Below are 27254 nucleotides of genomic sequence, written 5' to 3'. Positions count from 1 at the left end.
GGACATAATATCTTTATTTTATTTTTATGTGGTGTTGAGGATCAAACCCAGTGCCCCGCGCATGCCAGGTGAGCACGCTACTGCTTGAGCCACATCCCCAACCCCTGCAGATTGATTGTGATTGCAAACTTCAGACATTGTGATTCATTGAAATCATTTTTCCAACATCAAATACACATACCTTTTCTTTATGTTGGTAATTTTGTTTATTTTTGCTTTTCTCTTTCTTTTTTTATTTTGCTGACATTTTTTTCAATAGTAATGTAGGCTTTGAAGTGAGACAAATTTTTATTGTTCTTTTCAGAAAGATTTTTTTTTTTGCTATAAAAAACTAAACATTGACATACTTTTCACCTATTTTGTATTTTATTTAAGGAGAACTCTCTCAATCATTAGTAAAGTTGTTTTAGGGAGGAAGTTTCAGGGTCAGAGTCATAATAATATTTTGTATTTTTGCTTGGAATAAATTTTACAATGCTAAAAAATTTATTTGGTACTCTTCAATAAAGGCCCACTTAAGTTTTAAAATAAAATCACTTAAGATGGTTGTGTTTTTCTCCAGCTACATTCAGTTCCACAAGCAGACAGATAATAAGCTGAACCAAGGATATAACTTTTCCAAGCAAAGAAAGAACTGATTTGAATGATTATTGCAATACAATGTGAACTGACATTTCACCAAGGAAAACAGATAAATGACAAACAAGTAGTAAAGATTTTCAATATCATTATATTGGGTAAAAGCAAATTAAAATGACTATATATCCACTAGATTGGCTAAAACTAAAGGCTGACAACATTGAAGGTATGAGGGTATGAAGCAACTAAAACTCTCTTGTTGCTCATAGGAATGCAAAAATGGTACAGCTATTTTTGAAAATGATTTGAAAGCTTTTAATAAAGTTAAACATGTATTTACCATAAGATTCGGTAACTCCCACTTGTGGGAAGCAGTTCTTGCCTGTGATTGGTCTACCTCCCTGACTGGGTGAGGCACTCAGGTCAGCTGTGTCAGGACTTTATCCCCACCCTTTCCAGGTGCAAGGGCCTGTAGATGTGGGGGTGTGACTGACCATTGACCTGAAACCAATCACTGACCCTGACCTTGGAATGCTGTCCCCCTCGACCTTCACTGGATGGAATTTTCCCCTGAATTTTTTGTTCCCCAATAAAAGCCCACTCTCTGGCGTGCTTCCTCCTCTCTCCTGCTGGTCTCTTGTGTAAACCTCTATACCACATCAGGTGGCTCGAGGCAAGAGCCGGAAATGGCTGTCTCTTAGCTGGGCAAGAAAAAGGTAAATTGAGTTTTATGTGTCTTTATTTTGATCTCACTAATTAACTTCTATGTTTGGAACCTCTAGTATGAAGCTAGGGTGCTCATCGTATAGAAATTTACTCAAGAAAGATGAAAGATTATGTCCACATGTCATAGCAGCATATGACTATTCATAATAGTCAAAAGACAGAAACAACTCAAATACCAATCAATTGTATTGCCAAGTAGTATTCCATTTGGAATAAAAAATTTTTTTTTTTTAAAGAGAGAGTGAGAGAGGAGAAAGAGTGAGAGAGAGAGAGAGAGAATTTTTAATATTTATTTTTTAGTTCTCGGCGGACACAACATCTTTGTTGGTATGTGGTGCTGAGGTTCGAACCCGGGCAGCACGCATGCGAGGCGAGCGCGCTACCGCTTGAGCCACATCCCCAGCCCCTGGAATAAAATTTTTAAAAAATAAATAAAAAGGGGAAAGTTATTATGTTTAACACAAGAATTACCATATGACCCAGTATATGTACCCACTCCCAGGAATATATCCAAATTAAATAAAAATATATAATCCACAAAACAGTTTTGTACAAATGTTCAAAAATGTTCACAGCAGTATTATTTATAAAATAGTCAAAAAGTGGCTCTAGAGAAATGCAAATCAAAACTACTTTAAGATTTCATTTCACCTCAGTCAGAATGGTAGTTATCAAGAATACAAGAAATAACAAGTGTTGGTGAGGATGTGGGGAAAAAGGTACACTCATACATTTCTGGTGGGATTGCAAATTGGTACAACCACTTTGGAAAGCAGTATGGAGATTCCTCAGAAAACTTGGAATGGAACCACCATTTGACCCAGCTGTCTCACTTCTCCATCTATGCCCAAAGGACTTAAAATCAGTATACTATAGTAACACAGCCACATCAATGTTTATAGCAACTGAATTCACAATAGCTAAACTGTGGAACCAACCTAGATGTCCATCAATAGATGAATGGATAAAGAAACTGTGGTATATATACAAAATGGAATATTACTCAGCATTAAAAGAGAATAAAATTATGGCATTTCCAGGTAAATGGATGGAGTAGGAGAATATCATGCTAAGTGAAGTAAGCCAATCCCAAAAAACCAAAGGCCAAATGTTCTCTCTGCTAAATGGATACTGATCAGTGATGGCGGTGGGGCATGAGAAGAATGGAGGAACTTTGGATTGTGCAGAGGGGAGGTTGAGGAGGGGTCTTGGGAGTAGAAAAGATGGTGGAATGAGATGGACATTATTACCCTCGGTACATTACGATTGCAGAATTGGTGCATCTGTATATCATGTACAACCAGAGAATTCAAATGTTGCACTCCATTTGTGTATGATGAATAGAAATGCATTCTGCTGTCATGTATAACTAAGTAGAACAAATAAAAAATATATAAATTTTAAAATTTATATATTTTTATATAAATTATATAGAGTTCAACTTAATGCCTATCAACTAATGAGTAGATAAATTGAGGTATATCTATCCATACAGTAGAATATTGTTCAACTGAAAAATAAATAAGTACTCATACATTTATATGAAATATCTAAAACAGAAAAATCTATAGAAATAGAAAGAATAGTGGGTTTTTAGGTCTAGAAACATAGGAGGAAATTAGGAAGACTGCTAATGGATTCAGGTCTCTCCTTAGAGCAAATGAAAGCAATGAAAAAAGTCCTTTCATGACTTTTTGGGGGGAGAGTTTGAACCCAGGGGCACTTAACCACTGAGCCAGACCCCCAGCCCTTTTTATTTTTTTGAGAGAGGGTCTCACTAAGCTGCTTAGGGCCTCACTAAGTTGCTGAGGCTGGCTTTGAAGTAAACTATTGATTTCCTCTCACCTCAGACTCCAGAGTCACTGGAATGACACTCTCATGACCTTTTCAGTCAATCTCCTCCCTCCACCAAAGACCTTTGCAAGCACCAATCAGCTTCCTATCACTATAGTTTTACTTTTCTACTATGCCATTTAAATAACATTGTACAGTCAATATGTGGTCTTTTGTTACTTCTTAGAATAATGCTTTGAAATCTACCCATGTTGCTGCATATATCAGTAATTCTAAAAACAACTGCAAGGATGGTTATACAACTTTATAAAAAGCCTAAAAGCCATTTAATTGTACATTGCAAATGGATGAACTGTATGGGACACGAATAATGTCTCAATAAAGCTGGTTTTTAAAAATGAACTGCTGATACATACAACATGGGTATGAGGGAATTCTTTTGAGGGTTGAAGTAGTTCCTATCATGACTACAGTGGTGGTTACATGATAACATATATTTGTCAAAAATCATGGAACTGTACATTCAAATTGATGCATTTTACTTATATAGACTATATCTAAGTACAGTGGATTTTTAACAAACCACAATAACAACAACAAAATCTTGCCCAGATAGCCCTTGGATTGTCTTTGGGTACCCCCAGAGGTATACCAAAGACTACTACAGTAAATCATCTGTCATGCTGCAGTGGCTCATGGAAGAAGTTGAAAGAGAGCTGGGTGATCCAAAGGAGCCTGGGGTTGTGACAAGGTGAGTGCAAAACACATAGTCTTAAAGACTGGAGGCCAAGTCAGGACATTACAATAACGAAGGGAAATCATTCCCTTTGAAGACTGAGCTGGATCAGACAACCCAGTGAAAGCCAATGACCACTAGAGGTCAGCACCAGAACAAGCTATTTCTTCAATGGCAACATTTACACTGCTGAGGCAGAAGAGAATGGAAGGGAAAAACTCTGAGCTTAACTGAATATTTACTCAAAGAAAGACTGCTTCACTCAGAGTGACTAAATTTTAATTGGTAAGAGTAGTGTTTTATAGCTGGAGTGGCAGCACCCACCTATAATCCCAGTGAGCTGGGAGTCTGAGGAAAGATTGTACATTTGAGGCTAGCCTCAGCCACTTAGCAAGACCCTGTCTCCAAAAAAGAAAAAGAAAGAAAAAAGGGGGGTGGCCTGGGGATATAACTCAGTGGGTTCAATTCCCAGTACTAAAAAAAAAGAGGAGGAGGAGGTTGTTCTGTTTGTTTTTATCATTAGTAGATATGGAGGTTTCTGAACTACTGATTGCCAATACAGAAAAATACATTTTTCCTTTTTGCACATGGCTCCCCATCTACATTGCCACTCTGATATTGGGAAAAATTGTAATTTGCTCTCTGTTGGCTCTAGCTATTTGACTGGTTTCCTACAATGGTGACAATGGTGAACCGTTGGCTCAGTATTTTAGTATCTTCTACATACTGTGGGTGTCCTGTTAGTATTCCCCTTATTGGGGCCTGGACACTGGGTATTTTAAAGTGAAACCATCTCTCTGCCCTCTAACCCTATTAAGTGGTAATTGTACATGAGTTCCCTTGCTCTTGCCCAGCATCTTATAGAATAATGTAAGCTGGCTTGTAACCCCTGACTTACTTTCCCTAGGTAGACTCCAAGAAAAACCTAGGGGTTCCATAACAGCAACCTTAATTTTGAAAAAAACTATAAAGGAAATTTTGTCCTTTCTTAATTCTTATTGCTACTTTGCTGTTTCCAACTTATTAGACACAGTGCTTTTCTTTTTTTTATTAGTTGCACATGAAAATACAATGATCTTGACATATCATACCTTTGAATCAAATGGGGTATAATTTCTCATTTTTCTGAGTGTACAGGTTGCAGAATCACATTGGTTATACAGACATGTATATACTAGTGTCTATTTTATTCTGCTGCCCTTCCTATCCTCCCTTCCCCTCCCCTCCCTCCCATCACTTCTCTCTACCCAATCTAATGTGACACATTTCTTTTTTTTCCCCTCACATCATCATACATGTTTTTGTATAACTATGAGGGTCTCCTTCCATTTTCTGTGCAATTCCCCTTCTCCCTCCCATTCCCTCCCACCTCTCTTCCCTATTTAGTGGTAATCTTCTTCTCATGCTCTTCCTCCCTACCCCATTTTGGAGCCAATTGAAAAGCAGTATGGAGATTCCTTGGAAATCTGGGAATTGGACCACTATTTGACCCAGCTATTCCCCTTCTCAGACTATACCCAAAAGACCTAAAAAGAGCACACTACAGGGACACAGCCACATCAATGTTTATAGCAGCACAATTCACAACAGCTAGACTATGGAACCAACCTATATGCCCTTCAATAGATGAATGGATTTAAAAAATATGGCATTTATACACAATGGAATATTACACAGCACTAAAAAATAACAAGATCATGGCATCTTCAGGGAAATGGATGGCATTAGAGCAGATTATGCTAAGTGAAGTTAGACAATCTCTTAAAAACAAATGCCAAATGTCTTCCCTGATATAAGGGGGGTGACACAGTGCTTTTCTAAGAGACCTTTAATTTCTCCAGTTTGCCCAAAATAGCTAAAACAAGACCCATCTCTGTTGCTCTCTAGAATTTCAGTCCATAGAAGACAAGACGTAGAAGTCTGATTTCATTCCCTTCTTTTCTACTCTAGAATAAAGTCCTCCTTGTTTTGGCTTTTTTTTTTTAACCTTTTCCCTCCTTTAGTAACTTAAGGTGACTGGAGTACAGACAGAACAGACTTTTACAGGGGGAATGAAGAGCATATGTATTGCCAGGTGTGGTGGTGCATGCCTGTAATCCCTGCAGCTCGAGAGGTTGAGACAGGAGGATACCAAGGTTGAATTCAGTCTCAGCAACTTAGCAAGGCCCTCAGTAACTTAGTGAGACCCTGTCTGAAAATGAAACATAAGGGCTGGGGTTGCAGCTCTGAGGTAAAGCACCCATGGGTTCAATCCCCTGTACCAAAAAATAAAAACATAGAAAGAGCATACTATTGAGTTTTTGTTGCCTGCCAAGCTGGGGATAGAACTGAGGGCCTCAGGCATGCAAGTAAGTTCTCTACCATTGAGCTACATCCCCAGCCCTAGTATTTGCAAAACACTGCAGAATATTATCCCTATGGCATGCAATATATAATTATTATTTTATTATCTTTAATATATGCATGCTATATGTATTAATGCAAGTATTGAAATGTAAATATGGTTAACAGTTTGACTAGTATATAATTCTAGGTCCAAGATAATTTTCTTTCATAATTTTGTATAATAAACGAATCTCTAAAAAAAAAATTGTGTAAGACACTGGGCATTGTGGATCATGTTTGTAATCCCAGTTAGTTGGGAAGTTGTGGCAAGTTTAAGGCCAATCCAGGCAATTTAATGAGACCTTGTCTCAAAATAAATGTGGTGCTGGAGATGAAGCTCAGTGACACTGTATTACAAAAGAAAAACAAAAACAAAACAAACAGGTTCATATAAAACTAATTTCTAGAATTTAAATTATTTTATCTTTTAATGTCATGTTGTAAACCAATTTTAAGGTTTATACTATGTTTTCCTATTGTGTTCCCCAAGTCTCTGTCAAACAGTTAATCATATGTAAACATATAACTTAAATACTTGTGTTCACTGAGTTGTGCTTAAATGTGACTTGGTGATGAAAAAAGTGAATTTTTAATAGGACTTAATTTAATTTAATTTAATTTAAAGACTGATTATTGATTTATGGGAAAATTTAAAGTTTAACAACTCAGGTATGTACATCTACTTTTCAACTTTAAATTTTATAAGAGCTAATTTTATAAGATTAGAACTAGAAAAAACAGCATGCCTTCTATGTCTGAGGAAAACCAGGAAGGCTCAGAGGTGAGTGTGGCTGGAGCCAAATGAGTAAAGTGTAAACGATAAGGTCATCATGTAGACACATACATTTTAAATCTTCCTATGATAACAACAATGACTGAAATTGCAAAGTTGGAAGTAAAACTGACACATGAAACCACTACCTGTCTAGGAAACCATTTTATTCTATAATCATGCCAACACACTGTAACATGCCACAATGTAGGATGGTGGTAGGAAAAGACGTTATGATAAATCTCATTAAATCTGTGGTGGTGAAGAGACAACCATTCAAGAGCAGGGTACCCAATTCCATGATTCCGGACATAGACAAAGATTTTAGCAGGCCCAGGCCAGATCTAGTCAATTATTCCTTCACTTTTTCTCCACATTCCTCTAGACTTTACAGTCAAGGCTGTGTCTCTTCGAGTATTTTGATCTGCATTTTTTCCTCCATACAAAACTGATTAATTGATATAGGTTTAAGAATAAATATTATTATTTTTTTTAAAAATATGTATTTTTTAGTTTTAGGTGGACACATTTATGTGGTGCTGAGGATCAAACCCAGTGCCTCGTGCATGCTAGGCAAGCGAGCACTCTACTACTGAGCCACGATCCCAGCCCAAGAATAAATATTATTTTAAATGGAATGAACAACTATCTTTATTTACTATCAGTGTAAGATGTGACAAGATTACCAAAATAGGACCTTGTGGATTAGGACATAAAATGAACAAACAGAATCTGATTTGATCCAGACCCTGTGGAAGTTATATCCTCCTAAAAGAGGAAAAAGGGGAAGAAAAAAAATTTTACTTTTAGCCATATACATTTCCTTCTTAAATGAAAGTAAGGGTCACTATTAAATAGGGAAGCATTTTACTTAACATGAAGCACAGAATAAAACTGTCCCTAGGCATAGCTAATGTTGTAATCAAGAGTTTCATTATTACTCTTTTCATTATTACTCTTCCAAGGCTGGAAACCCCCACATACACATACTACTGTTAAAACATCAGTCCAAGTTAAAAGAAAACTGAAGATAATTTAATGTCTTGTTAACATGTGTACTCTTGTAACAGAAAATCTTAGCTTTTGAAAAAGGGGAAGCAAAACCAAAGGGGGTAATCCCTTTGTCAATGAGAACAGTGTGTGCCATGAGTGGGTCTGGTAGCATTCTTACATGTGTCTCATCACCCATATGACTTTCTATTTTAAAGTGACTCTTCAGTGAGCTGTCTACTCTTGCCCCAAATACCAAATTCAAATGCTGTCTTACTAGCTTTTATGTAGAATTGACAAAAGGCTACCCTTGAACTATCTCAGAAATTGCCACCTAAAATTGTCCTTAGAAAATTAGGGAAAGAAATGCTTAAAAAGCCCCTATCCCCAAAAAACTTATAGTTAGTAGGAAGAGGATACCACATAAACAAAAATTATCATGTTGTGAGATAAGCATAATGTCAGAAATGTGCATGGGGTGCTACAGGTCCTACAAAAGGAGGGCAGCAATATGAAAAGGGTGACAGGTATTGAAATAACAATTTGGTTGAAGACTGAAGAAGTAGGAGTTACTTGGGGGGAAAAAAAGGAATGAACAGCATCCCAGTTAGAGATAAAAGTACAACAAGGCAGTGAGGGCATAAAAGGAAAGCACAAATTCAATAAAATGTAAGCCAATTATTATAGTTAGCATGATATGTGTCAAGGAGCACAGAAATTCAAGGCTGGAGAGAAAATCAGGGTCAGATCATTATAAAGAGCTTTGAGTCATACTTCTTGAAGCTTTGCTAAATTCCTAAATCATAATCCACTCTGAGAGAAGCCTTCATCAAACTCCAAATTAGGTTGCTGAGTGATTTAGAGCTATAGCCAGTAAATAAGATGCAATTATTCCCCAATCCCTACCTACTCCCACTACCCATAACCAATGCTGTTGGTTATTAGGGTCTCTCAGAATAGCATCCTGTGCTCTGTATTCATAAGAAAGTCTGCTTAACTGGAAGTCATTTGGAAGAGAAGGCTGGAACATAACTCTCTGACTGCCAGGTTTGGCATATGCAGTCATTCTCTCTTGCCTGGAGGTTCCAGATAGTGAAGAAGCAGAGGGAGGATAAAGGAAGGGAGATTTTATAAGACAACAAAGACTGAAACAAATTTATTAAGGTTTTATTTTATGTAAGACAAATGAGAGGAAATGCAAGGTATATCAGCGAGGTTCCTTCTGTGGAGCAACCCCTTATGTTGAATGATTATCACCACCATTTTAACATCTGTAGGAAAGTAGGTTCTGATTTCCCAACCACTGACTCAATTTCCTAATCACTGACACATTATCTGGCACATCATCCCACCAACAATCCCTCTGATAATTTTAGAAGTGTTACATATATAACACATTTTGGCTAATTTTTTTTTTGATCCTCATATCCCTCCTTTGTCAGACTTTTACAAACTTGGCTAGTTTTTCAATTTATAAGGTTCGCTTGTTTTTTCTCTAAAGTAAATTCCCCTGCCCTTATGACTACTTGACTACTAAACTTCACTAATTAATTTCTCTAAATTGTCAAAGTCACTTAGAACTTTAATTTAGTTATCCATTCAATTGAGACTGCCTGAATATGAACATTTCTTTTTCTTCTGAGATACCTGTAAGGGAAAAAATTGATTGAAAATATATATAAGCTAAAAGCCAATTAATCATAATATTTTAAGTAGAGGAAAAAAAGGTTTGACTTACAGCCTTTTATATTTAAAGCCAAGAAACAGCCTTTTAAAAATAATTTTACAATTGCCTGTTATAATTAATCAAAGAGTAAGGATGGAGAAAGAAAAAGGGTTAGAAATATGAATGAAGATTAGTGAGAGGGGGAGGGAGAGAGAGAAAGGGAAGACAGTGAAAAAAACTAAAAGAACTTTGACCTCTGAACCTTCCAAAGCAAGTATCTGCTGTTAGATTTTCTCCTGGACCACAAATCTAAAAGCAGAAAATAAATGATTAGAAAGAAAAATGCTGTAACTATGTAAAGGAAACCATACGTTACTTCTGCAGCAAAGATGACATGTTTGCCATGTATGTATAAATAGGTAGGAAATTCCTATTACTTTTCTCACCTCATAAATAATAAGGGTATTTTTCTGCCCAAGAAAACAGAAAGATAGAAATGAATATATATAAATATAAGGATGAATCAGTAGTGATTCTTTGATATATGAAACTTACTGAATCAGTAAGTGTTAATATATGCATTTTTATCAACTTTCTATTTAGCTCAAAGAAAGTCTTCATAACAACATATAGCTTGTGGAACCCACTATCTTTAATTGAGGAAGCTCAGTTCTACATCAGACAGATTAATCAGACCAGATTCAAGTAATTCATTCAGACTCTCAATGGCCCAATCTACCATGATAAATACCATATTCTTTCATCAATTTTAAAGATGACAAACAAAGCTATTGTTATAATGGCTGAAAAATTGTTGGTTTAAAAAAGTAAACAGATAATGCCAATACTAAGATGAAAAAGGTTTTCTTTTTTAAAATTAATTTATTTTTTTAATTCAAATATATCTGCATTTAATAATTTCTTTTACTTTTTTATTTATATGTGACAGCAGAATGCATTGCAATTCTTATTACACATATAGAGCACAACTTTTCATATCTCTGGTTGTATACAAAGTATATTCACACCAATTTGTGTCTTCATAACTGTACTTTGGATAATAATGTCCATCACATTCCACCATCATTTCTAACCCCATACCCCCTCCCGTCCCCTTCCATCCCTCTGCCCTATCTAGAGTTCGTCTATTCCTCCCATGCTCCATTCTCCCTACCCCAATAGGAATCAGCCTCCTTACATCAGAGAAAACATTCAGCATTTGTTTTTTTGGGATTGGCTAACTTCACTTAGCATTATCTTCTCCAACTCAATCCATTTACCTGCAAATGCTATGATTTTATTCTCTTTTATTGCTGAGTAATATTCCATTGTGTATATATGACACATTTTTTTAAATCTATTCATCTACTGAAGGGCATCTAGGTTGGTTCCACAATTTAGGTATTGTGAATTGTGTTGTTATAAACATTGATGTGGTTGTGTCCCTGTAGTATGCTGTTTTTAAGTCCTATGAAAAAGGTTTTCATACTAATCAAAGCATTCATAAAAGTTACAATAGAACTTGGCTACATTAAATTCAATTTAGCTGGGCATGGTGGCACATGCCTGTAATATTAGCAATAAGGGAGGCTGAGGAAAGAGATTTGCAAATTTGAGGCCAGCCTTGGAAACTTAGTAAGACCCTGTCTCAAAAATTTAAAAAAAAAAAAAAAGAGGATGGAGGGAAAAGGATATAGCTCAGTGGAAGAGCACCCATGGGTTTAATCCCCAGTAACTCTCTCACACACACAAATTAAATTTGGTTCTACTTAACTTTATTGTCCAAAACTGTACCTGGTAGTCATAAGCAATTAGTACTTTACTCCTAATGTCTTTCTATCTGACCAACTAGGATTCCATAGTTTCCAACGCAGCTGCTACCTACAATAGTCAGTGTGTCATGAGAAAATTTTAAAGAAAAACCAAAACACTGCCACAGTACAGTTTTGAATATTACGGATAAACTCTAAATGGGGCTGTTATCCAAATATTAAAAGGTAAATTCTTTTTGAGCAATTAAAAAAATCTAGTAACAGATATTGCCTTAGGGGATGGTACTGTATTTATGAATTACTTTTAAACCATGAGCATATATGAAAGCTGGTATGCTGCAATGACTTTCTGAGTCTGAAATGACTCAGTTCAAATTCCTACTCAAGCTGTTGTCTAGCTATGTGACCACTTAATAGCCAGATGAGCTGGACATGTTTATTATCTTTCTGTATCTACATATGGTAAATGGGAACAACAGTTTCCTTCACAGGGTCACTGCAAGGAATCAAAGAGTAATAGATGCAGAGTACAGCTAGTACATAGCAGTATAAAATTCAGAAGAAAGTTACAATAAAAAGCATCTTGTGGAAAACTTTTCAAAATGGAGCCAGGAGATCATTAGAAGAACCAGATCTCTGCACATATTAGGCAGTTGCCTGGGAAGTGAACCATGAACTCGGCAACAAGAGTACTAACCATTAAACTATGCCAAAGCCTGCAAAGCATTAATATCTTTTTTGGAGATAATGGTAGAGCAACCGTCACAAGTAACCAACAAACTTAACTCCTAGAGATAGCCCTATCAATCAATCATTGATATAAAAATTAGTGTTAGGATAGCTTCTTTGCCCTAATCACCTTTCTCTTCATGTAACTTGTGGAGTTTCCTTTGTCCTCTGCTTCTCCTTCCATTTTAAAGTCACATATAGGGGATGTGGCTCAAGCGGTAGCGCGCTCGCCTGGTATGCATGCAGCCCAGGTTCGATCCTCAGCACCACATACCAACAAAGATGTTGTGTCCGCCGAATACTAAAAAATAAATATTAAAATTCTCTCTCTCTCTCACTTAAAGTCACATATAGCTGGGCACAGTGGCACATGTCTATAATCCTAGCTATTCTGGAGGCTGAGGCAAGAGAACAGCAAATTCAAGGCCAGCCTCAGCAACTCAAGGAGACCTTCAACAACTTAAAGGCGACCTGTCTCAAAATAAAAAATAAAAAGGACTGGGGATGTAGCTCAGTGGTACAGTATCCCTAGGTTCAATCCCAAGTACCAGAGGGAAAAAAAGAAAAGTCATGCACAATCTGAATGTCTTCAGAATATTCATTCAGAACTGTCTGAACCCGTGTTTCCCCCACACTGCAATTCTCTGGTCCCAAATAAAGTTATTTTTGCTTTTATAGTTTTTAAGATTAAAATGATCATCATAAGCACTATGTAAGTATTATATATCATTATATTTTAACTTTTAAGTTAATTTTTTACTTATACAAAATCAAGAAAATAACAATTATCCTTACTTCTCTCACTCCTCTTCTCCTAATGATAATATCTTTTATAACCATAGTATAATTATCAAGAATAGGAAATGAACACTAATACAATATTGTTAACTAAACTTCAGATCTCATATAAATTCATTCTATACATTGCCTTTAATGTCCTTTTTCTATGGTCCTATCTAGGACTCACACTGTATTTAGTTATTTCTTCTTAGTCTCTTCTGATCTGTACCAGTTCTTCCTAGAAAATTCAAACTTAATAACATGATCAAAGTAAACATCACTAGTAATAACACATATCAACATTATGAACTTTGACATAATGTACTGAAAATATTATTTTGTAGTTTTTCATGCCAAAAATCAATAACCTCATTCTAATTACGAGAAGACATCAAATAAACCAAATTGAGGGACAGTCTATAAAATAACTAAAGAATATTCTTCCAAAGCATTACTATTCTTTTTCTAAATTAAGGGTAAATTATCTTCATAATAAATTTCTGTAAGCAATACGACACTGAAGTTTGGCTTCTTTTTCTCTGATTCTAAAGAATTAGAGTGGTTTCCCACTTATCAATGGAACCTAATTCAAATTTCATTTGAAGACCCACTGTTGCTGATTTTTTTTTTTTTTCATGATAATCAGAAATGTCTTCCAGGTCTCAATCTGAGATGTCAGGAGTACATCTCTTTCCCTTGTTTACTCCCTTCTGAATCTAATGGGCAATAAGAACTTTGCCCCTTTCCTGGTCTCTTGAAACACGTCTAACACCTGTCCTCCCCACCCACAATTACTCTGCAGCTGTTAAACACTAATTCTGATACTTAACAACTTTTAAGCTGGTTGCTCCCTTACTCTAAACCTGATACCTTCTCTCTTTCCCTAACCCCTGATTCCTAGTGTTTGGAACCTTTTTGGAGCTCTTGGTTTTAGAACATGTTCACAGGCCTCTTTGGCTTCCCAGATTCAGCTCTAGCTAGGTCCTGCAAGATTTTGGAAAGGCTCCACCAGTATAAGTAAAAGTTTCCCTCTGCTAGTTTAACCATTACAGAATTCAGTCTATTAACTGGGATGATGTCTGGCATCCTTCTAAACATGCAAACTCAAATATCAAGGACTCTGGCAAATAAGAGGCTTGGGATGAGGCAACATGGTTACTGGGTGTCTAAGAAAGGATTTAGAATGTAAGTTAAAGGAAGGGAAAGGTAGTAGGAGGAATTGATGGGAGTAAGGGTGCAGTCCCAAGGCAGTTTCTTTGCCCCCTCCTTTATCCTTCCCTGTTACCTTTGAAAGGACACAGGGCCTTCATCTGGTATAAGTTTCTAAGGCAGGAGTCGACCTGCTGCTGGCTACCTATTGTACCAATTTCTCCTGCTGCCTCAGAGCAGTTTCTGTCCTCCTCAGCTAACTGTAAACAACACAGGCTTCTTGCTTTCTCCCCCATCCCTGGAATAAGTATTGGCTGTTTTGAGGCTTTCTAAGGGTTACTACTGCTAGTTACAATGGGGAAACAGAGGATAAACATTACTCACTAAAGGCAAATTTTACCAAGTCATACAATAATAATTTGAAATGTACATTAAACAGGGTTCTAGAACTTCTCCAGCTTTCTCACCAGGACCCTCAGATTCTATTTCTCTCAAATAGTTCCACACTAATCCATTCTAGCCTCCTTCTACATTTCCTATTTTCAGGGAGGCCTGGGTCTGAGAATTATATAATTAGACCTCTGAGGTTGCCTTTTCCTTCCCATTTCAACACAAAAAAGGGAACTTTTTCATTGCTGTTGTCCCGACTCTGCTTTTTATTAAATATGTTCTATGATTTAAGATTATGTTATATAATCTTTTGACACTTCATTTTCTTCTTTAAGAAGTGGGTAATGTACCCATCCTTAAGAATTGTTAAGGGCTGGGGATGTGACTCAAGCGGTAGCGCGCTCGCCTGGCATGCATGCGGCCCGGGTTCGATCCTCAGCACCACATACAAACAAAGATGTTGTGTCCGCTGATAACTAAAAAATAAAAAATATTAAAATTCTCTCTCTCTCTCTCTCTCTCTCTCCCTCTCTCTCTTAAAAAAAAAAGAATCCATAACTCTATATCTTCCTTTAAAAAAAAAAAGAATTGTTAAGCACCAATGAGACACTATGAAACATAGCAGACATTAAACAAAACTATGATCTCCACCAGCCATCCTGCTACCACCATACATCCAGCCACCAACTGGCACAGATACAAGGTAAAGGTTGGCAAATAGAGTTGAAGAGTAGAGCTGTAGTTCTCTGACCATGCTTTTTTACTGTTTATCTACTCACATATAACAAGTAAGAGCACAGAAACAAGAAACAAAAATAAAGCTAGGTTATGAGTTCTAAGGTAGAACCAGGATGTTGGGGAAATCTTCGAAACAAGACAATGATAGGAATGTTTTATTGGTTTTTTATTTAAAAAGAAAACAATATTCAACATAATATGCCAACCTTAAAAAATAGCCTTTCTAAATATTTAAGTGTTGTTCTTATCTTGAATCCAAAAGAAAGAAGGTCATTTAAGTATTAAGAAATTTAAAAACTGCAACAAAAACAAATTCCTTCCAGTCCTTTTTGTGACATTACTAGCTGTGCCTCCTATTTAAAACATTAAGTCTACTTAAGTTCAAACTAGCAAATCATGTATATTGAAATGCTCCTTATAAACAGTCATTTATATTCTATAAAAATAAACTTAACAAATCTGGTGCAGCTTCATACCTTGCAGACATAGCAGACATAGCTCTTCTACCTTTCACATGTAGGGCTCATCTCTCCAGGCAAGATCCTTTTGTGTATTACTGTTTCAAACTAAACCTGAAATAATATCAGCTGGATCTATTTTCCCCTCCCTTCCAGCTTTTCTGAGTAACAGAAGCAATAAACAGTAAATGAAGCTACTACACAATTTTCCCCTTCTTATTGAGCCAAGCTTCCTTCAGTTAGTTGTTTGTAAATTGTTCATGGCTAATCTCTAGCATGTTTCTATCCCTTAACAATAGGCATGTTGTTTCCCAACTTGAAAAATTAACATGAACATCCACATTGCCCCAGCAGTTGTCAACTGCAGTCATTTTCTAGGTGGCCAACTGAAGGCCATGCATAGAGCTGCCTTTGTTATGAGAAAAACAGTTTCTCTGAAGTTTATGGTAATACTGAAGTTGTTCTGTACTACACATTCCTCCTGGCTCAAATACATGCAAACGACAGCAAACATTCTTTGAGGAGTGTAGAGGACAAGGAAAAGGGATTAGTCTAGACAATAAGGTAACAGCCTGATCATTTCTTCTGTGTTCTTAGTTTCTACATATGTGGTTTTTGAATTTTACCTAAAATTCTAAAGGAAAGAAATTAGTTTTCAAACTCATGTTCTTTGTTGTCCTTTCTGAATTACTGTAAGAATAATATATCAAGTAGCTTTTCTTTTGACACTTGTTAATTATATTCTAATAAAGTAAAATTCCAAGGCAAATAAACTTGGTTATAGTTAGAACAATGTTTATATACTCTGCTTTGTCAGGTTAAAAAAAAAGCAAATAATGGCTATTATTTGATAATTATTCTTGTTTCAAAGAAGCAGAAAAACATTGCTTTTTCAGAAGAACAACAGATTGATGTTCTTAATCATCCAATTTCCAAAAATGAAATGGAAGTATTTTAATTAAACTACTGCAGTTTATTGTTTAGGGATATCTTTCCTTTGAAATAAATCTAATTAAGCCAATGAGAAATCATCCAATTCTAGGAACAAGATACAGAAGCTTACATGTGATCAGCAAGAATAGGTATCAGTAACTAGTCTTCAAACCTTCAATCATGGAAGCTAAAAAGTTATTCCAAAGTACATCTTTCAGAGTACAGATAAATGTCTCTCCTCTAACATAAGAAATTTGATACAGAGTTCAGTAATCTCTCCTATGAGGTGTGTGATAGTTTTGATTCCATCCCTTTCTGGCATGCCAACAAGGAAAAAACAGGTAGTTGACTACCAGTGGCTCTCTTAAGCATGGAAAGGTTGGTAAGGTGATGGAAAACCAGTCCATTTTTTTTTTTGTACATGCATTTGAGATTGCAATGTTTGGGGGAGCACATATCAAGAAAGAAGTTTTCCTTATAAAACATGAGCTCTCTTATACCTTATTCTCACATACCAGATTGCATTAGCAGAATACAGTTTTTTGAAAATGTCTTCATATGTCAAAGTCGTAGAAAGAGATTAAGTTCAGGCTCACAAACAGTCTTATTCAAAATGAAAACCTTGGAACTCTACAATAGCAATAAAACATGCACTAGTCTTCAATGCCTTAAGAGATTTTTTGTTATTTAAACAATTATATTTCAAGCTTTTGTGGGAAATATAGTCTTACCAGTGCCTAATGACTGGCTTGAATAGAGGAATTTGTCTAACTTCTAAGACAAATAGGTTAATAATGTTATAAGAAAATCACAAAAGTAGTATTGTATGAAGGATTCAAAAAACATCACTAGCAACTCTCTAAATTCCTTAACATCTTTGTAAAAGAGCACCAAGTACTGCAAGTACTGTATTTTTAAGAGTTCAGGATTCAATATCAATCTGTTCACTCTATTTACATTATTTCAGGTGACTAACACATGCTTGGCAACATCTGCTCCAGGAGTGAGTCATCTGCCTCCTATAAACTCAAACTGGATTCTGTTAAATCATGCTGATTTATAATAAATGGAAATACTAGTTTCCATTTCTAGTCCATTTTTCTTTTAACAAGTGAACTAAATACTCTTGATATTAATTTTTTAATTTGTTTTTGCAGGTAATATATTATTTATCGACCTAATGAATGGTGAATTGGGAATTATCTTTTTAAATGTTTTCATTGGTGCATTATAATTATACATAATAGTAGGATTCATTGTTACATACTCATACATGCATATAACAATTTGATCTATTTACTTCCCCAGTATCTCCCCTTCCCTCCTGCTCCTGACCCCCTTCCTCGACTCTATTGGTTTACCTTCTGTTTTTTTCTATTAATTGGTGCATTATAATTATACATAAAGTAGGTTGAAATTCATTGTGATACATTTGTACATGCACCTAGCATGATTTGGTCGATTTCATTCCCTACTACCTCTCCTCTCTTTTTCCTCCTCCTCCCCACACCCCCTTGGTCTCCATCTCCTTCCTCTACTGATCTCCCTTCTATTTTCATCAGATCCCTTTTTTATTCTTTTTTTTCTCTCTAGCTTCTGCACATGAGGGCATACATTTGACCCTTGAGTCTGCCTTATTTATTTCACTTAACATGATGATCTCCAGTTCTAGCCATTTATCAGCAAATAGCATAGTTTTGTTCTTCTCTATAGCTGAGCAAAACTCTTATTTTGTACACATACCACATTTTTTTCATTCATCTTTTTATTTTTTTGGTACTGGGAATTAAATTTGGAAGCACTCGACCACTGAGCCACATCCCCAGCCCCTTTCTGTATTCTATTTAGACAGAGGGACTCACTGAGTTGCTTTGCACCTTGATGTTGCTGAGGTTGGCTTTGGACTCATGATCCTCCTGCCTCGCTTCTTGCTCCAGCTTCATTCATCTTTTGACAGACACTAGTCTGATTCCCTAACTTTATTGCTACAGTAAGCTTACTTTAGTTCTTTTGGATAGATATGAAGGAGTGGAATAGCTGAGTCACATGGTGATTCCATTCCTAGTCTTATTTTAAGGAATCTCAATACTTATTTCCATAGTGGTTATGTTAATTTGCAGTCTCACCAACAGTGTACAAGTATTTCTTTTTCCCTGCATCCTAGTCCGAATTTATTATTATTTGTATATTTGATGATTGCCATTCTAAGTGGAATGAGAGGAATTCTCAGTGTGGTTTTCATTTGCATTTCCCTTTCTGCTAGGAATGTTGATCATTTTTTATACATAAAAGTATGAAATGCTTTATGAATTTGTATGTCATTCTTGTACAGGGGTCATACTAATCTCTATATTGTACTAATTTTAGAATATATGCTGCTGAAGCAAGCATGGGAATTATCTTTAAGTGAACTTTAAAACTCCCTACTCCCCAACCCCATGCTGGGGATCAAACTTAGGGTCTCAGACATGCTAGGTAAGTGCTATATCACTGATCCTCGCCCCAGCAAATTGTAAAATTTTACATTAAGTGAATAATTTGGCAGCATTGCTAATACTTTAGATGAGTCACAGATTATGAAATTTTTAAGCTGGAAAAAACTCTGGTGATTAATTATGGAAACTAGATTCATTTCCTGGGATGCTCCTTTAAATTGAAACGAAACTTATTTGAAGGGGTAGACCTAGGAATATAAAACAGAAAATAGTCCAATTCCGGAAACAACAACAGAGGCCAACACTACTAAAAAGAGAATGTAGCTTAATCTTTTTTGCATTTAATCAAAAGAAAATGAACAATGAGGCATACTGATTTAGGGAAGAGAGGAAAAGAAGAAAACTGGGGAAAATGCAGAACTGTCTTTAAGAAAAAAAAAATTCAAGGTATCTAACCTAGTCTTTCCTAGCTTAGTTTTAAATAAAAAAATCAAGGTGATGTATATTAAATGCCAAATGAATAACTAGATCCCCATTGTCCAATACGGTAGCTACTAACCACAAATGACTACAGAGCATTTTAAATGTGGCTAGTTCAATTCAAAGACTTAGTACTAAAAAAGAGAATATAAAAATATTTCATTTAATTTTTATATTGCTTACACATTGAAGTAGTTTTCATATTTTATTTTATTTTTTAAAATATTTATTTTAGTTTTAGGTGGACACAATATATTTATTATTTATATGTGGTGTTGAGGATCGAACCCAGAGCCCCGCACACGCCAGGTGAGTGCGCTACCGCTTGAGCCACATCCCCAGCCCTAGTTTTCATATTTTAGATTAAAAATATTATTTAAATTACTTTCATCTGTTTCTTTTTACCTTCTAAATGTGGCCACTAGAATACTTAAAATTATGTGGCCTGTATTATATTTCTACTGGATAAAACAGACAAGGCAATTAGTTCTATGAAGTTAAAAGAATCATATTGCGCAATATGATATCAAGAAAGTTTCATAAAGGTAAGACTTCACAAAGATATCCAGATTTGAATGAAAGGATTCAGAAAAGGAGAGGAAAGTGCATTCCATGCTGGATGAACCAAATTTTATAATCAGAATAGGAGATCTCTCAGACTTACTAGATGAGGGAATGTTCTGAAAGAAAATCTACATGTTATGTCAAGGAGTATTTCGTATTTACAAATCAGAATCAATCCTGAAGACATACTTGGTCCCACATGTCTACAGAGTCAGCAAAAATCAGGCCAATACAATATGGCAGCAAAGTGTCAAAATTTACAATATACAAAAAGAAATTTGATTGGTTTTGTTCAATGCTCTATCATCCATAACTTTAAGAGGCCAGGCATGTGACATATATCTAAAGTAAACATTTCATGAGTGAATGACTAGGTGAGCAAATTAACTACAGAAAGTGGTGGTGCTTTCCAGGAAAAAATGTAAAGCAGGAACACAGGGAAGAAAAGGCAATGAAGAGGGAGTGTGTGTTAAGGAAGGAGCAAACACCCATATACATTATATTAGCACCAGCCAAAGCATAGTAAGGCTTATTTTTTATATGGCTCAGGGAAATGAGGTGAAAAGGTTACAGCATGAAACCAACTGTTCTTCCAACCCTGCATAATTTTGGATTGCTTGAAGGCTTGAAGCGAAGAACTAAATAAACTTTCCTCAGCATTCATTCTGTGATTTGGCTCCAAGAAAAAGCAGACAAGGCCATACCCACATGGGTAGGATTAGTTCCTCTATTCTAGGGTCACACACAAGCAGCAGCAGCACCCTCCCTGTGGACTATGGATTAGTCTTTCTTATAGAGGAGGAGGGAGGATACTTTTTTCCTCTCCTGGTCTTAGGCCCTGCCTCCCTAAAGTATCTATAAACACAGTATCCATGTATAATCTTAAAAAAAAATGTTACATAATATAATTTTCTAGGGACTTTTAAATTTTTTAAGTGCAAATTACTAGCCAGGTATAGTGGCACAGGCCTGAAATCCCAACTATCTGGAGGCTGAGGGAGGAGGAGCACAATTTTGAGGCCAGCCTGGGCAACCTAAGACCCTCAAAATAAAATAAATAGGGCTAGAGATGCAGCTCAATGGTAGAGAATTTGTGTAGCATATATGAGGTCCTGGGTTCAATCTTCAGTATGAGACGAAGGGTTGGGGGGAAGAGGCAGGGAGAGAAATTTCTGTTTAAAAGTTATCTAACATTAAAGCTACATGACAGTGTAATACTTTAGGTAAACAGAATAGTTACCATTGTTCTGCTATATTTTTAAAACCATGCTGTGTGTTTGTACACAAGACTACTTAAAATTTTCAAGAAGAGCAGACTATTTTAACATTCACAATTACAATTTTAAAATACTTTTGTATCATATAACAATACCATCCAATCTTTTATTAAGTGGGCATGCTTATGCTAATACTGAGTAAGATGTGATATGTCAGTTTAAGAAAGAACATTGTAATATTAGAGATAATAATAATAGCAGTTAATACTTTTTGAGTATCAGATACTTCTAAATGATGTATGTGCATTACTTCTTTTAATATTTAGCTTGTAACAGATCTTTGAAAAAAGTATTTTTATTATCTCCCATCTATAGATGAGAAAAAAGGCTCAAAAAGGTAAGTTACTTGCTCAGGAACACACAGCTAATAAAATAAGAGCTTGGATTTGTACACACACAGGTTGACACCACAGACTTCCCTGTTAACAGTTATGCTGTACTGCGTTTCCAATGCTCAGAGAATGAGAAGCAACATTAAAAAAATAATGGGTTCAGTATTTATGAGCTCCCAGAGCATATGTGTATCTTTGGCCTTACCCATACACCTATGGGAAAATTAGTCTTACATTATGTTAAAGAACTGAATAAATGAGAAAGAATGTTACAGCTACTTAGATGCTTATTAAAGACTTTCAGAGGTTTTAAAGACTGAAATTGTTGTTAAAAATATTTGTGTCCACAATTCACAATAGCTAGACTGTGGAACCAACCCAGATGCCCTTCAATAGATGAATGGATAAAAAAAAAAAAAGTGGCATCTATACACAATGGAGTACTATGCAGCAATAAAAAATGACAAAATCATAGAATTTGCAGGGAAATGGATGGCACTAGAGCAGATTATGCTTAGTGAAGCTAGCCAATCCCTAAAAAACAAATACCAAATGTCTTCTTTGATATAATGAGAGCAACTATGAACAGAGCAGGGAGGAAGAGCAGGAAGAAAAGATTAACATTAAACAGAGACATGAGATGGGAGGGAAAGGGAGAGAAAAGGGAAATTGCATGGAAATGAAGGGAGACCCTCATTGCTATATAAAATTACATATAAGAGGTTGTGAGGGGAATGGGAAAATAAACAAGGAGAGAAATGAATTACAGTAGATGGGGTAGAGAGAGAAGACGGGAGGGGAGGGGAGGGGGGATAGTAGGGGATAGGAAAGGTAGCAGAATACAACAATTACTAATAGGGCATTATGTAAAATTGTGGATGTGTAACCGACGTGATTCTACAATCTGCATTTGGGGTAAAATTGGGGGTTCATAACCCACTTCAATCTAATGTATGAAATATGATATGTCAAGAGCTTTGTAATGTTGTGAACAACCAATTAAAAAAAAAGAAATTGAAAAAAAAATAAATAAATGTTAAAAAAAAAAAAAAATATTTGTGTCCAGGGCTGGGGTGGTGGCTCAGTGGCAGAGCGCTTGCCTAGCATGTGTGAGGGGTTCGATCCTCAGCACCACGTATCGATAAATAAAATAAAGATCCATTGGCAACTAAAAAAATTTTAAAAAAAGAATTTGTGTCCAAATAAAGATATGATTTCAATATAGTAATATAAAATGGTAATCTGAAAATATATAAAATCCCAAATTATACCAATGATAGGAAGAAATGTTTCAAAACTATAGATATAACAGGGAGAAAATAGAAGATATCATTTATGATTGATATAAATAGAAAATTTCAGGTAAAAAATCTTTATAAAGAATTTTAAAGCTTAATATCAAAATGTAAAACAATGTATTCCTTTCAAATCACATAAGAAATATTTAAAATGTAAAATTAGAGGGTTAGGGATATTCCTCAGCATTGGAGTTTGTTTAGCATCTGCAAGGTCCTGAGTTAATCCCCAGCACCACGGATGGGGGAGGGGGGATTTTTTTTCAATTAGAAAAAATCAAAGAACACTTAGAGGAAAAAAATAGCAAGAAAACCTTTTTAAAAATTACAGATTACCAGCTATATAGTAAATATGCTTTATTAAATTCACCCATTTAAAAATCTTTTGGATATGATTTTAGGTGTCCACAAGTGACATACTTAAATAGATTTAGAAAGCTTAAGAGGAAAGGACAAAAAGAAAATAGGGATTACAGCCAAGTAGAATCTAAGAGTTGTAAAAACATCACATGAAAAAGAGGATAAAATTTTTTTTACAATCCGTAACACAATTCATACAACTTTATGTACTCAGTGCTAAAATACGTATAAGGTAAAAAACTTTAAAATGCAAAAGGAAATGAACATCAAGTACAGAAGTATAGGAAGACTTCTTTGGACATGACATTATAGATAAAAATGTAAAGTTAAAGGTTGCCTGGTGTAAAATAATATATGCCTTATCTATGATAAGCAACTAAGACTTAAAAGCAAAAGTCAAATGATTTTAAAATATTTTTAAGAATGTTCTTTTGCATATTGTGCAAAGGGTGAAAGGACTGAACTACAAAGACTTTCTTCCTGACTGAATGGCAATCATAATCCCACTGCCCAGGGAAGTCTAACAATTAAGTGCATTTCTAGGAAAGACTACCTTCAGAAATGCTGGTTCCTGTCTGTATATGCCCTCTTTATCAAGTGCTTTCAAATTCATATCACTTTCAATACTACAATAAATAGGAAGGGATAGTGACACTGAGGTGAGAATAAAATAGAAACTCTTGGAAGCAAAAAAGGAAGATGACTTGAGGAGGGAAATTCCAGTTGCTCTAATAGGATGGCTGGTGGATAAAGTGCTCTTTATATACCAATTAAGAACTACCTTTTAGGTTTAGTGTTTCTAATTCCTCCAAGAGTTCCAAAGGTGAAGCCGAACAGCAGCAGCAACAAAGAAACAGAATGAATGTGAAGGGCATGGCTATCCTCTTGGCTGTGATAGTCTGTGCTACAATTACTGAAGGTATATGATACTTTTTGCTTCAGTCTAAACTCCTTTTGTAATGTTTCAATGTCTTTTCTTTCACTTTTATCCTAAAATACATGGTAAATTTTTACTGAATCTCATATATTAGAAGTTACTTAATAGCTTTGACAGAAAATGTTGGAAATGTTTAAGGCATTAGAGATGACTCTTAAATCTAGAGATGATAAACTTCATGGGATTTTTATTTTTTTTTGGCTACAATATCTGACAAGATGCTTGACAAATAGCTTTAAATGTTTGTAAAGAAGACTTTTAAGTGGTATTATGTTAACTTCTTGGAAAAATTCTTAAGTATAAAAGCAACAGACAAACAAGCTTCTTTTAATAAAAGTCTTTCATATTCCTATAATAATTACTACTACTACTACTACTACTACTACTACTACTACTACTACTACTTTTTTGGTGCTGGGGATTGAAGGTAGGGCCTTGTGCATGTGAGGCAAGCACTCTACAAACTGAGCTATATCCCCAGACCTGTCCTATTATTTTTAATGACTTTTTTACAAATTTCAAAAGAAAATCATCAACATCTTACTTAACTCCTTTACCAATAACATTGGTATCAAGGGCTATTTGACAGATTACTACAAACTACAATCTTTATCTTTTATGAAAACTCTTCTCACATTCACCACCAGGATAATAACTATATGTTGCAATCAGATGTATTACTAATCAATATTCTGATCTGTCCTAGGCTTTCCTATGTTCAAAGGGGGACGTTGTCTTTGTATAGGCCCCGGAGTAAAAGCAGTGAAATTTACAGATATTGAGAAAGCCTCTGTCATCTACCCAAGTAACAGTTGTAACAAAATTGAAGTGATGTAAGTAATGCACTTTCTGAAGAGGACAATGGTGGGGCTTTTTTGTTTTATTTATTTTCCCATGTGAAGTTTAAGACTCACTTTTATCTTCCCTTAACAGTATTACCTTGAAAGCACATAAAGGACAACGATGTCTGAATCCCAGATCAAAGCAAGCAAGCTTTATAATCAAGGTAAATTTCTTGTTACTCCCATGTTAGAATCTATTTTATTCAGGAAAGAGCTTCTGAGAAAAGAAAGCAGAAAGATTCTGCTATAATTTCATGTGAAATATTCTATTAAAGTGGGCCTTGGTTATGATAGCATCCCTTTCCTGATGTATGTTTTTTATGTATTCCCAAGGAAATGAGAATAGTCTAGTAAATAAAGCTCTCATTTTCTCATTACAGCAAGTTGAAAGAAAGAATTTTTTAAAATATGGAAACAAATGAAGTTCTGGAAAAGAGGATTTGAAAATCTAGAACAAGTTTTATTTTGGCTACTGACATATGAATTCTACAATAGAAAACTGACTTCCTCTTGCCTAATCACATTGTTGCAATACACATTCATGTATGTCAGGTTAGAGAACATTTGAGAAATTTGATTCTTGTGACTATTTTGCTGTGATTGTAAAAACAATTCTATTTCTAAAAGGCAGCTGTGTGTACTTGAGCTATATTTCATATTACTAACTCTGGTTATAATTGAGACATTAATTACTGGAGACAAACCCTTGAATCAAAAGCATCCATGTGTGTAATAAAACATTCCTGAAATAATTTTTCATACAACTTACACATTCTTTCCCCATGTAACACATAAGTATCTAGGGAAAAACTTCTTATGTATTATGTATTTCAAGAAATGTACCATAAATAAAATTATGAGCTACAGGAAACTGGCTAGCACACAAATATAATTATTAGCAGCATTGGTCTTTGATTTTTTTTTCAACTTTTTTTCAGAGATGTTTTAAAGCAAAGAGAATATGTGTGTTTAGTGTACATTTGGGTTTTAAATTTGTTATAAAGAACAGCAAAATCTTGGGACACATTTTAGATATAAAATGTTTTTGCCCACCAAAGTAAAATGCTGAAAAATAAATAAATATATGCATATCTGGAAATTATCTTTACTTTCTGTGACTTTATTTCTTAGAAAAATATACATTCATTTCTTTAGTCATGCTTATACTATAAAATTTAGGGATACCTAAAATTGCTTTTCTCTGAAAAGAAACAAAGTCATCTTTCTCTAATAAGCTACCACAACTCTTTTTAAAACTGAAAAAAATCATATACTTTCCAGAACACTTGAGATATCTTTAGCAGTTTTACCTTATATTTCAGTAGCACACAGCTATTTATCATCATGAAGAATTGTTTAGAAATACATTCTAATGGGTATCTGTAAAGGGAGGCTATTTGATTTTACTTCGAGTGTGGGTTTTCCGAGACCAAAACCCACTACTCACTTGGGGCAGATTCCTTATTAGGTGAGTATTGGTGAGAGGCTAAAAGGAAGAAGCCAAAGGGAAGAGATCTCCTCTTCAGCCAGAACAAAGACTCAACCAAGCTTGTATACTTTAAACTCCAGCTAGCCCCACAAAAAAATATTACCAGTAAGAAAATCATTAAAAGCAGCAGCAGTAGCAAAAGTCATATGGTAGTGTCTCCCTTTAGCATGACTTTGACTAGTCCTTCCTGCCACCTAGCTCCCTTACTTAGGTCGTTGGTTCATTTTCCAAGCCTGATTCTCCAATCTTTCTGTGGTTTCTTCAACAACCAATTAAATTCCTTTTCTCCTTAATCTAGTCAAAATCCTTGACTGATAAAGCCTTCTTTATAGTAATCTCCACATCTGAAAAATGAAATGTTTGTTATAGAATCACAATTAGATATATCTCTATATAGTTATGCAATATGTTTATATTAAATAATTTCTACATAGAAATGGAACTTCTATATAAATTCCTTGGAAAGTTTTCAGATCAGAATCTAATCTTTGTCTATGTACAGTGGTTTTTAAAAAATATGGTTAAAAGTTTTAATTTTACTAAGTTAAGGCTGCATGACTCATTCTGTTTTTGTTTCTGAGGTTCTGGGATTGAATCCATATTCTTGCACATTAGGCAAGTGCTCTACCAGTGTTATACCTCATGT

The 27254-nt window shown here is 35.2% G+C and overlaps 1 protein-coding gene across 1 annotated transcript; it reads left to right on the top strand.

Moving 5' to 3' along the window:
- The first annotated feature begins 24145 nt into the window (after nt 1–24145).
- CXCL11 (C-X-C motif chemokine ligand 11) lies at nt 24146–26187 on the top strand. The gene is made up of 4 exons (XM_081304503.1): nt 24146–24259; nt 24984–25110; nt 25211–25283; nt 25500–26187. Exons 1-4 carry the CDS (start codon nt 24199–24201, stop codon nt 25539–25541), a joined length of 303 nt encoding a protein of 100 aa, XP_081160629.1. The 5' UTR covers nt 24146–24198; the 3' UTR covers nt 25542–26187.
- The last annotated feature ends 1067 nt before the right edge of the window (nt 26188–27254 follow it).

This window comes from Spermophilus citellus (assembly GCF_964194105.1).
Source record: "Spermophilus citellus genome assembly, chromosome: 8".
NCBI classification, from domain to species: Eukaryota; Metazoa; Chordata; class Mammalia; order Rodentia; family Sciuridae; genus Spermophilus; species Spermophilus citellus.
This window is presented reverse-complemented; position numbering and strand designations above follow the sequence as displayed.

Coding starts and splice junctions, on each gene's coding strand:
- CXCL11 (XM_081304503.1), top strand. CDS start 24,199: ATGAATGTGAAGGGCATGGCTATCCTCTTGGCTGTGATAGTCTGTGCT. Junction 25,111..25,210: donor TGTAACAAAATTGAAGTGAT/GTAAGTAATGCA, acceptor TTCCCTTAACAG/TATTACCTTGAAAGCACATA. Junction 25,284..25,499: donor AAGCAAGCTTTATAATCAAG/GTAAATTTCTTG, acceptor TTCTCATTACAG/CAAGTTGAAAGAAAGAATTT.